The 12,641-nt window shown below is 32.0% G+C and overlaps 1 protein-coding gene across 1 annotated transcript; it reads left to right on the top strand.

The window, feature by feature from the left end:
- The first annotated feature begins 792 nt into the window (after positions 1–792).
- On the top strand, positions 793–12,256 carry LOC11417173 (alcohol-forming fatty acyl-CoA reductase). The gene is made up of 10 exons (XM_024785607.2): positions 793–1,023; positions 1,325–1,428; positions 1,629–1,831; positions 5,479–5,579; positions 7,853–8,048; positions 8,293–8,454; positions 9,209–9,290; positions 9,387–9,635; positions 9,781–9,839; positions 11,914–12,256. The coding sequence occupies exons 1-10, from the start codon at positions 945–947 to the stop codon at positions 12,068–12,070; spliced, it is 1,392 nt and encodes a 463-aa protein (XP_024641375.1). The 5' UTR covers positions 793–944; the 3' UTR covers positions 12,071–12,256.
- Positions 12,257–12,641: the final 385 nt, after the last annotated feature.

The following is a 12,641-nucleotide window of genomic DNA, read 5'->3' as shown; positions in this document are numbered from 1 at the left end:
ATTCTTCAACTGAGGCTTGAATATTCAAATCAATAAATTATGTGTTTGCTGCACTCTTCCTTCACCTCCTTTGGCTGTCTTCTTAATTTATGGTCTCGATACAGATGATATAATGGAATCTTTAATGATTCACTCACTGACCCGGATATGGCGGGAACAATTATTGGGTCGGTGCATTAATGACCACATGTTCGGGTGCGGTTATGGTGCATAAGGCTGCATAAATTCAGAAATGGTTTTGGAGTACAAGTGACAGAAATCATTTCCACAGCAAAATAGTTTTGATATAATTTTATGCAGAGTACTGGAAATCTTTATGCAGGGTGCTGGAAACCATTAAGTACATCTAATGATTTTGGAGTACAACTCACATAAACAATTTCTGGATTTATGTAGGGTGCATAAGGATTTCCTTATGCACCATAACCTCGCCCCACATGTTCAACTTGTTTCAAAAACCACCGTATTTTATCTCCATTGTTGTGTCATGCTCAACTTGTTTCAAAAACCACCGTATTGTATCTCCATTTTTGCGTCAGTGCATTGACTACCACATGCTCAACTTGTTTCAAAAATCATTTTTGGCCGAGGTGAAACCTTATTAACTCTAAAAATTTATATTATAATTGTTATATTGTTGGTGTCCTTGAAAAAGATGCACTCTATGACAATATAAAAGTGCAAAATATTTATATTTATAATTTTAATCAAAATTAAATTTTTATAAAAACAATTATTCTTAATTTATACAAATTATCGCAATAAAAAGAACTGATAAACAAACACGGAGTGCCTCTCTTGACGCCGATGCTTAATAACAAACATTATTCATAATCTCACACTCTTCCTACCTATATATATGCGTGACATTCCACAAAATAAAGGTTCATCTAATACTATACATTCCCCTTAAAAAAAGTTAAATTAAATATATCCATCATACAATGGAATTGGGAGATGTTCAAGAATTTTTTGCAGGAAAGACCATTTTAGTTACTGGTGTAACGGGATTCCTAGGAAAAGGTATATGTTGTATGCTTTTACTACTTCTATATTACATCATTTAAATTCAAGGTGAAGATTTTTAATTATAAACAGAAACAAAAAATAGGCATAAGATGAAGATTAGTTCAATCAAAGTAACGATTTTGTCTAAAATAAATATATCAAAAAAGAGGTTTAAAGGTGAACTTTTTTACATTTTTCATAGATTTTAATAAAGTATTTTTTTCTTTCATATTTTTATTATTATAAAATTTTCATACTAGGATTCACCTTTTTCTCTTTCAAACCTTTTAATGCCTTTTTTTCCTAATGCACGCAGTTTTTGTGGAGAAGATGTTAAGGGTTCAACCGGACATAAAAAAGTTATATCTTCTTATTAGATCACCAAATATTGGTTTAGCTACACAACGCTTGCATGTTGAGGTACGACATTCTAATAGTTACCTAATATTCCCTCCAATCTTGTTTATAAGAGAAAGTTGAGTCAACAAAAGTTGATGTATCTTGTGGTCTAAGGGCACAAGATAGCATGAACTATTTCTTATATCTAAAGTAAATTTTTTTAGAAAATTATATCTAAAATAATTATTCATTTTATAGAACTATATCTATTATATATACAGGTCTTTAGGAAGGAATTGTTCAAGGTGCAAAGAGCTGAAAAGGGTGCAGATTTTGACTCTTTTATATCCGAGAAAGTGGTTGCTGTTGTTGGTGATGTATCTCTAGAAATGTTGGGAGTAAAAGATGTGAAAAGGAATGAGGAGATGTTGAAAGAGATTGATATAATAGTTCATTCTGCTGCCACAACCAAGCTTGATGATAGGTAATCACGTTGTCTCTAATCTTTCATGTATAATTAAACTATCTATTTCTCTTTTACCCTTGCATTAATTTAATATTTCTAGGTAATTTCTGACATTAAAAGTAGATGAGGAAATAATATATCTTTTTTGCACAAATCAAAATGGGTATATATTAACAAAAACGGTGATACTCCGACAAAAGGAGTGCAAAAGAAAAACAACGATTAAAGTTTACAAATTACAAGGAGTCAAAGAAAGGGGCACCAACAAAACAGACCAGAACAGACACTAGTAAACACCCATACAAGGTAGCGGGTGTTTCCACCAGCCATGATAACAATAATTAAGGGATGTCTGTTTTACTTTCAACCACAAAAAAGAATATAACTTGACTTTCTCAATAAAGGCCAACAGACTAGTCATTGTATTATTGAAGATTCGATTATTCCGTTCATTCCAAATAACTCAAACGCTAGCAAACCAGATAACCTAAAAAATTAAATGGGCACCACGCGACATCCCTGCTATAAATGAAAACTGAGCGAAATGATTGCGGATCTGACCTAGAGGAACCATTGATAAACCTACCCAATTCCAGACATGAAGCCACAAGCCATATGACATTTCACAATCTAGAAGGAGGTGAGTAGCTGTTTCGGTTACTCCACAACCTGTTGCACAAGCCAAGTCGATAACATGGAGAACGCTCCGCCTCTTCAGATTATCTTTCGTAGGAAGTCTATTACGCAAAAGATGCCACACAAGCAACAACACTTTCACAAGAATATATATGTATGCCAAACATCATCAACAAGATTCCTATCCACCTGTTCACCAGAATTAGTAATAAAGCGGTAGGATTCCCGCACCGAATATCCATGCACAAGATCTAATTTGAGATTAAGTTTAATGAATTTTATGAAAACTTATAAAATATTTGGAAAAAAGGGTAAATTAGTTTATCGTGGATGACTCCAGAACCAAATCCCTCCACACAAAACCATCACACATGCCAAAAGCTATAACAAGATCACATCACCTTCCCATCACCACAATCGTCCAATTAAACACGCGATGAAATGACTTAACCAACTTTTATTCGAATTCCACCACCAATCAACATTCGTCGGTCTGAGAAGACACTAATAAAAGCTGGAAAAAAAAACCTGAGTCAAGAAATTGACTCTCAATCTCGAATAAAAAACGATCGGCCGACCAGACTTTAAACAATTTTGACTAGACGTAAGTGGAGAACTTGAGAAGACACCTCTAATCACTATGGACCACCAAGAAGAATCCTTAACCAGCCTAAGAAACATAAATTTAGACACTAAGTTCCAATCTCGAAACAAAAACGATTGGCTCACCAAATTCCAGGAAACCATTCCCTAAGAGAGTCAATAGGTGAAACATTAGTGCAAACGACACCAGCTCGAAAACAACCCAAAATCAAACCATCCAAATCAAGCCACAAACCAACATGAAAACAACCTTAAAAACTGGCACGGGTAAGCAACGACAAAGATGAACTCAAATATTAGGTCTCCACAATTAGACCGTGGAAAAAGGAAAAAAAAAATCCTTAAAGAGATCAAAATCACCCACAAACTCTTCATCATCAACACAACAACCAAAACATCACCAAAATCAATTTGATAACAAAAATAAAGCGAGACTATTGTAAAACTATAGCCGACGTCCAACAAAATCGTACCACCACCAATAGACGTATGATTTCACCTCCCTCTCATCAACACCGTAACACCCCCATTAACCCTCGATATGGAAAACTAGCACCAACAAAACCAAACTAAAGCACTACTATCATTTGAAACAAAAATTAACCAAAACAACATCCATGCAATGGAATTCCAGACTATACATAAACTACCCATCTACATGTTCCGCTGCTTCCAAAAGAACAACCATAACACAACAACACAACGAACCTCCTATGTGTTAGAACATAGAAAATATTAATTAATGGTAACAATCATCCAAATTCTAGAAGGGACATGTCTCCTAAGAAAGGGAGAAAGACTAAAACGTTTGTTTATTACTTTTGCTTGATTATTCATTTATACATTACAATCTTAATATAACACACCAATAAGTAACTACATTCCTATAACTACTAATAGCTTCATAAAACTACTACTAATAACTACTTATATGTATATAATTAATAATTAATAAAATAATATAATATAAACATAATACTAACATATATACATAATTAATAATTTATATTACATAAAAATATATATATATATATATATATATATATATATATATATATATATATATATGTAATATTCTATCTTATACATGCATCATTACTTCATTCGTCCAAGACAACCTTATCCTCAAGATTGTAATTGGCACGAATAAAATATCCACCGGGATGTATCCCATAAAGACAGTGCAATTGATTGTTCAGGCCATGAGTCAATTTCATTGGAGAATAATAACTGAAGGATTCCTTAATGTTTGTGTCGGACATCTCTTCATCACTGACTTGCTAATTGAAAATAATTAAAAAAACTACATAAAGATGTTGATAAAATTTTTACATTTATGATTAAATAAAGGTTAGAATTGGTAAGTGTCTTACAACATTGTTGTCATCACCACCCAATGGAGTCTAATCATTGATGTACTCAATAGCATGTACTTCATCGTTGGCCAGTCATCAAATGCAACATCCTTGCATTAAGACACTGTGATTTGTAGCATAAATACGTATAAAATACTCTTTTATAAATGAATATAATTGACTACCTTAATTTTATATTTGTCTTTAAATTTGTTAATGACTACAACTTCGTATGTAGCCCTCTTGATGAAGTGTGTTAACAAAAATCCAAATTTGACATCATATTTGGTTAAGTCCTTCTTATAATTAAGTTGGAAGTATATCTCGTCATGACGATAAATTTCAGAATTTCAGTTGTGATTGAGACTCCATCATAGACAAATGGTGGAACAATTGATCTCTCAATTTCAAACTTCATAGGAGGAAGAAAAGAAGGAGGATCCACAACACGACCTACAAAATAAGTCGATTAGAACACCCACAAAATAAGTCGTCAGAGAGAACCAAACCAATGCATATAACATTAAAGGACTAAGTCACTGATATTTTTATTTATTTATTTATTTTGTGTAAGAGAGAGCCAAAGGCCCAACTAAGTCACTAATTCTACCATTATTGTAAAATAAACTAATAATATATGTGCCAATATAAAAGGACACTCTATTGAGTGAGTTACTCTCTCTATAGCTAACAATATGACCCACTTTTATATTTCTTTGTCCTTTTATGTAAGATAATTTTAAAACTTTTAACATGTATTATAAATTTCTTTACACAAAAATATGTGTTTAATTTACAAGTGGAAGGAGTAAATCTGTTATCTCTTTTATGATATCTATAATATTTTTTTTTCGAAAAAATATGTGTTTAATTTACAAGTCGAAGGAGTAACTCGATTATTGCATTTTGTATGCGGGTCATATAAAATTATACACAGTATTTATTTATTTATTTATTTTTTTGATAAATACACAGTATTTATTTAACAAGCTATAAAATTATTATTGTAAAATTTATTGTAAAATAAAGAGCTATAAATTTATTTGGTAATTATTTAAGGTTCTTTTGCAGATTCGATACTGCAATGGCTACGAATACGATGGGAGCTCTTAATGTATTGGACTATGCAAAAAATTGTCGTAAGCTAGAGATTCTTCTTTATGTATCAACCGGTAAGATTCTTCTGATTTTTATTTTAGGGTTATGCTAACAAGTGTTCTAAGAAAATCAAAAGTAGTATGTTTACATTAGATTCGACAATGTTTTGACTTTTGAAAAGCTAAATTCATCACTTTTCACCATTTTTCAATTCAATATTTTTATTTTTATGAGTTAACCATTATCAACTTCAATGCTGCCCAAGTAAAAGAAGAAACCCAGAGACCAACCCCTTCAAGCAAGTAATGAGGCTAACTTCCTCTCAACTTCAAAAATAAGCACGAACACCCGACAAAGATCACAACAACACTAACTCCCAGAAATCCAAGCAGGGGAAGGACGAGACTTCTAAGCAGGGAAACAACCTCCCAAGCCAAAAAAAAAAAAAAAGAGGAGACGAACACTAGGACATTAAGGTTGAGTTCTTGATTATCCTCTAGAAAATCACAAAAACAACTAAACACAAGGCTAAGTTTCAAAAACTTTCCAAAAAAACAAAAACAACCTTTTATTGTCCTTTAAATACATTGTATACATCATCTTGAAAATATGAATAAAGAAATTATTGTTTCAGAGTTTTAGCTTGCAATGCCTCTAATTCAAAGAATATCAAACAAATCCAAAATTCATAGCCGACGCCAAATGTCCGAGCCAAAATGGAGGGAATACATACCTTGGTCCACGAGATTGCCCTTCAGAAGGCAAAGGGGCCTTGTAGGAAAAAACGAGGAGGAGAAAAGACCCCTCTCAATAACACCACTCTTCGATGAAAAAATTGGATGGTAGGAAGGGGAATAAAAAACCATCGAGGAAAAACATGGAATAAAGGGTTGTGAAGAGCTTTTAAGTTTGCCAAACTCATGCTCATATAACCAACTTAGGGAAGTTTAATCAACGGTTCAAATCGCAGGAAGGTGAAACAACGAGGTTCAACTATTCTAATCATACTTCAAGAATGTAACCACACTCAAGGTTTATAATCAAGCGCGCCGCATCAATCTAGGGGCATGTGGGACACACATCAAAATCTTTTACAAAGGGGTTGTTTCAATCTGTCAGCAATAAATGCTACATCTACTCCCACCCAGGACTTTGTAACTTTTACTGAAGTGTTCCCCCACATTTGTCCTTGTAACAGAACACCAAAATGAAAGCATCTCCAGAGTACCGAGGCCGGCCACTGATTCTCAAACCCATAACAAGATTCTGACTTCATGAAGACGATAAGGGCTTAGGGGCAATTATTCCAGACTGGACCTCATCCTAACAGCGAGTCATTAACAAAAGCATAACTAATAGATTTACCAGCTCAAAAGACGCTTATGCAAGGTAACCCCTATGTCTAATTTCACTGGAACATGACCTTAAAACGATCATGGCCATTAGTTCTATACCCAAACTTCTTCCTCAACCCACACTGTTTCACAAGTGAACGATTGTAACCTAATAGTCGATATAAGAATGGCACCTCTGCCATGCCCAGGTACGATCTAAGAATCACTTTACACGCTCTCTCTCTCTCTCTCTCTCTAAAATACTTAGACATTACAACGGGTTTCCGTTTTGTTGGTACCGCCATCCACCGTTGTAGGAAGCACGAGAAGCATCGCGGTGTCATTCAAACTTGTACTGATATCTTCATAAAATAATGAAATAAAACAGGGATGAAATTTTGTACCCATAGTAAATTAACCACTTTCATAAACCAAACGAAAGGAACTAAATTGTTTAACAGATATACAATAAAGGACTCAGACAAATTGAAAATTAATTAAGGGACCAAAGTGATACCTTAAAAATAGTTAAAGGACCAAAAGACCAATTAAACTTTATTTGTATCTTACTGAACATGTCGGTTTTATGTCAGGATCTAATATGGATCTGGACTAGGTGTAGTTTATTATTATTATTAAATTTGTTCATTATTAAAAATGAAAATGGTCCACCTTTAATCACACCTCAATCTTAGGATCCATCCAATATGAACCTCAAAAAAATATTCATAATGTAAATTTTCGCCATTTTTATCAAAAAATAAATTTTATATTAAGGCACACCTTTTAGATCGAATACATATCAATCACCCGAATTTTATACATATTCTTTTATTGTTTGTGGTAACTACTTTTGATTATTTAGAATCTGCAGAGAAGAGATTTACTTTTTATTGATATAGTTATTTGTGATTATTAATTAAATTGCTAAAATGGAGTCTTATGTGAATATTTCCTTCTTTTAATAATACTCTTTTGTGATATCCATTAACTTTTTGCATTCCCTATATTAGCTTATGTATGTGGGGAGCCTAAAGGACTCGTAATAGAGAAACCCTTCTTTATGGGTCAAACACTAAAAGGAGGGTCTTTAAAGTTGGACATCAAACTAGAAAAGAAGTTAATAGAGGAAAAAATAAGTGAACTCAAAGCAGAAAATGCTAATGAAGAGACTATCAACTCGGTAATGAAAAACTTTGGAATGATAAGGTGATTTTTGTGTGCCTGTCTCTATATACTTATAAGGATGAATCAAATTATAAATATGTAATGACACATATCAAATTTGCCCTAAATTTTATTCTCTCGTTTTTCCAATAAAATTTTATTGTTAAAAGAAGGAAAAAAAATAATTTTTTTTCGATAAGGCCAAGAGAAAGGTTGGATTCAGCTTATATTATGTCACTTTTTCTTTCTCTTTTGGGCCCCTTCCCTAACTTTTCTCCTGTATCAGGGCTAATTTGCATGGATGGCCAAACACCTATGTATTTACAAAAGCAATGGGAGAAATGCTTGTAGCAAATATGAAAGATAATCTACCTTTGATCATTATACGTCCTACTATAGTAATTAGTACTCACTCTGAACCCTTTCCTGGTTGGATTGAAGAAGTGAGGTATTCAAAAACTCAATCTTAAGCATTATGTAGTGAATTATGAATAAATTGAACATACATATTTTTCTTAATGGATGTCTCATTTTTCATGATGTTGTGTCTAAATATCTTTATTAATTTTTTTTTTAAGTAGTTTAATAGTTGGGTTCATACATTTTAAACGTAGAGAATGTAGCGTTCGAACCTCGATTCCTACTCTAAGTTGTATTTTCTCTTGAATATACGGAGTTGTACTTTTGTGATATATATATATATATATATATATATATATATATATATATATATATATATATATGACAAATTCTATAGTACACTCAATATATTTGAGTGTACCAGTACACCAATTTCTTAAATTAATAGTTAAATGAATTGTTTTTTGAAAAAAAAATATTATTTTTGTAGCATAAGCTCGAACTTCGGTCCTGCATATATTATGCACTGTATCTACCAATTAAACTAAACTCATAGGGACGTATCTTCATATATGTTATTAGTCGTGTAATAGTAATGAATAATTATTTGAATGTATTTGTTAACAACAAAAAAACGAATGGAATAATCAAGAGTATAATATTGAGAACTCTAACCTACATAGAAATTATACTTTATGACCCTCAAAACACAAAAAGGCCACACAAAATTACTCCATACTTTTCTTTCTTATATTAGAGTATCTTTATACTCTTTTCAATTTATATCATTAGTTTGTCTTTAAGGAAAAAAAAAAAACAGTTTTATCATTTTATGACCACAGAACTATGGATTACGTGGTTGATAAGTATGGTAAGGGAACAATTAGGAGCTTTGTTGGTGTTCCAGAGACGGTAGTAGATGTGGTGAGCCCATCTTTTAAATTGTTATATATTTTATATTTTTTTATTTATTTTTCATTAATTACGAATTTATATGAAAATTGAAAATGTTGCTTGCAGATTCCTGCGGACATGGTGGTAAATTCGATGATAATAGCATCCGTGGCTCGTAGTAAGAATCTTTGCAGGAGTTTGATCTACCATATTGGCTCTTCGTCCAGAAATCCATTCAAATATTCTGATTTAATAGATGACATGCATTGCTATTTTACAAAAAATCCATGGATAAATAAAAATGACAGACCGGTACATGTCGAAAAAAAATTAACGTTGTTCTCGACAAGGATGGATGAGTTTGACAAAAACAAGGTATTTGTTAGTAAGAGGAGTGATGGTGATGACTTTCTTTTTTAAACACTTTTAAACTGATTATTTAATTGAACCACTTAGTTTACTATAAATCTTTAGCTTCTCTATAATTATTTACTCTTATTTTATTGCTCTGCTTTTCTAGGGCACAAAGATGGAAACCGCGATAGAGCTTTATAGACCTTATGGTCTCTTTGAGGGCATGTACGTATACCATATACAATATATATTTTGATTTTTTTTATTAATTTATTCGATTTGTTTTAATCAAACTGTATTAATATGATCGCTCGTAATCATAATAGGGTTTGTCTAACATGTGCAATATTGCACATGTTAAGGTAATTAAAAGTAGCAAGTTTTTATTGAAACCAACAATTATTTAACAAAAAGTTATATATTTAATACAAAATGTTCAAGTTCCAATGCAAAGTTACTATTTTAAATTTCTTAACATGTGCAAATTTGCACATGATAGAAAAACCCATCATAATACTATATGTTGGGTATTAGGCAATGCTCCAAGTCCATAAAGAGAGATACCACATATCAACTTAAAACAGTCGTTTGGTGCATAGGATAAGAAGACATGATATGATAAAACTATCTTATCCTATTTCAATCCGTTGTTTGGAGTGCCGATAGGAAATGATAACTTAAACCTATTACGCTAATGAGTCATCTCTTTTATAAATCCAACATTATACTACTTCATATGCGATGTGAGACTTGTTCTCATCACCTTCTATAACAAGATCTAACATATATAGGATCTAGTTTTTGCTCTCCCACCAAGCCAAACCAAGGGCTATGATACAACATGTAGGGAGAGTTCGGGTGTTGCCGAAGAAATAACAGGCTGATGCTTTCACGAGCATAATAGAGAGACACGACGGGTCTGTTTGGTTAACCCCAAAAAAGAGCTTTTAGCTTTTAGCTTATAGCTTATAAGCTCGTTTGATAAAAAAGCTTTGTTTGGTAACACTTTTTCACCATGAGCTTATAGCTTATTTCACGAGCTTATAAGCTATTTTTCAGAAGCTATTCCAAGTAGCGTTTGAGCTTATAGCTTATAGCTTCTCACTTTTTCTTCCAATTTTACCCTTATTATTTCATTTAAATTGTATTTTTATCCATTATAATTTTTATAATAAGCTACGTAATAAAGACTACTATCCCTTTATTCCAATTTTTGTAAATATATCAGCTGACCTTTTTTTTTCTGAAAAAATATATACCTTCGTTTTTTTTTACGAAACAAAATACTATTATTCTATTAGTGTTACTTTTTTTTTTTTTGAGGTAAGTGTTATTTTCTTTATTCTCTGTTATTAGTATTACTCTATTAGTGCTACTTTTTTTTTTGTTTTTGAGGTAAATGTTATTTTTTTTTATAAAGTGGAAACACTTAAATGATAGTAAATATAAGATAAAATTTTAGTGAATAAAATTTAATTTAATTTATAATACATAGGATATATTAAATTAATAAATTTAAAGTATTTTTTTAAAGAAAAATTAGTTTACAAAATTACAAATGCTTAAATTAATGATATAATTTTTATTATGAATTAAGAATACCCTTTATGCCATTTTACATTTATCAGCTAGTTGAACCGCTATTTTTACCAAACACTTCAGTTAGCTTATCAGCTAAAAGCTATCAGCTAGCTTATCAGCTATAAGCTATCAGCTTGCTTATCAGATATCCGCTATTTTTACCAAACAGAGCCGACATCTCTATCCAAAATCTTAAGACATTAGGTTAACGAGACATCTCTCTTATAAATCCAATACTGTACTCATTCATTTGCGACGTGAGACTTGTTCTCAGCTTCTATATATAACACAAACCAACATTGGATCTTGCTCCTACCCTCCCGCGAAGCCAAACCAAGGGCTCTTTTTCCACTTGTTTGGGTGTTGCCGGAGCAACAACAAGTTGATTCTCCATGATCACAAGACAGAGACGTCACATCTTCATCCAAAATCTTTATACCTTGTGTTAATAATATGTCACTTCACACTTAAAACACAACACCTTCTTACTAAAACATAAGTTAAAATTACCATTAAAAAACATACTCATGAAAAAAGTAATTGTCTTCAACTTCTTTTGCAAGTATTCAAGTGTCAAAAATGAAGATGCTACAACATTTTCAATTCTTTTCCTAATTTAACCTTTAGTGATGGCATGTATAAACTTCTATCTGTTATTATACGTGATATTCTATGAATATTTGATCACACTGAAATATATACAATTTTGTGAGCACAGCTTTGATGACCAGAATGTGGAAAAGCTACGAATGGTAGCAAAGAGAGTTGTAGACACGACATTTAACTTTGATCCCAAAAATATTGTTTGGAAGGACTACATGATGAATGTTCATTTTCCGGGTATTGTGAAGCACTCTATGCGAAGTAAGATGTAATATGAGTCAGGAGCATGCAATTATATCATATCATATCTCATTTACCAACAAAAACTGAAGTCACATGAATCAACGATGATAAAAAAAATATATGGAATAGAAAATAAAAATGATGCTATGTTTCTTTCATAGAAAATTATTATCAATTTGTTTACATTCGTGTTGTTGGTCATTGTATTGTACTTTTTTTTACGATATTCAAGACTGATATTCATTATTCATCACTTCATCAAACTTTACTAGAGTCATTTTTAGATCCTCTCCATATTTTTTCTTGCAATGAAAAATATGTGCAACAATTGCGCCCAAGAATGATATTTATTCTTAGCTTAGTAACCAAGGAATTTGAAGGACTTTTGTTAGGACGAACAAAGTAAGGACTAGTTATATTCTGAGTTGGATCCATGGTTATCGTCGGCAAAACCTCACCATCATAGTTAGCTGCATTGCGCGTCATGATCGGACAAGAGGATTATAGCGAGAAAAGGTGGTGGAACCGTAAAAAATTTTGACACCATGTTATGAGCTAGAACTCGTGTTAGTCATAAAGAAAAATCAGCAAGATTTTATA

The sequence above is a fragment of the Medicago truncatula genome, chromosome 6 (genome assembly GCF_003473485.1).
Source record: "Medicago truncatula cultivar Jemalong A17 chromosome 6, MtrunA17r5.0-ANR, whole genome shotgun sequence".
In the NCBI taxonomy this organism is placed as follows: Eukaryota; Viridiplantae; Streptophyta; class Magnoliopsida; order Fabales; family Fabaceae; genus Medicago; species Medicago truncatula.
Note: the sequence above shows the minus strand (reverse complement) of the source record. Positions and strands in the feature narration are given on the sequence as shown.

Excerpts from the sequence above, each read along its gene's own strand:
- LOC11417173 (XM_024785607.2), top strand. The coding sequence starts at position 945 with ATGGAATTGGGAGATGTTCAAGAATTTTTTGCAGGAAAGACCATTTTA. Across the intron at positions 1,429-1,628 it reads CACAACGCTTGCATGTTGAG|GTCTTTAGGAAGGAATTGTT; the intron begins GTACGACATTCT and ends TTATATATACAG. Across the intron at positions 8,455-9,208 it reads GGTTGGATTGAAGAAGTGAG|AACTATGGATTACGTGGTTG; the intron begins GTATTCAAAAAC and ends TTATGACCACAG.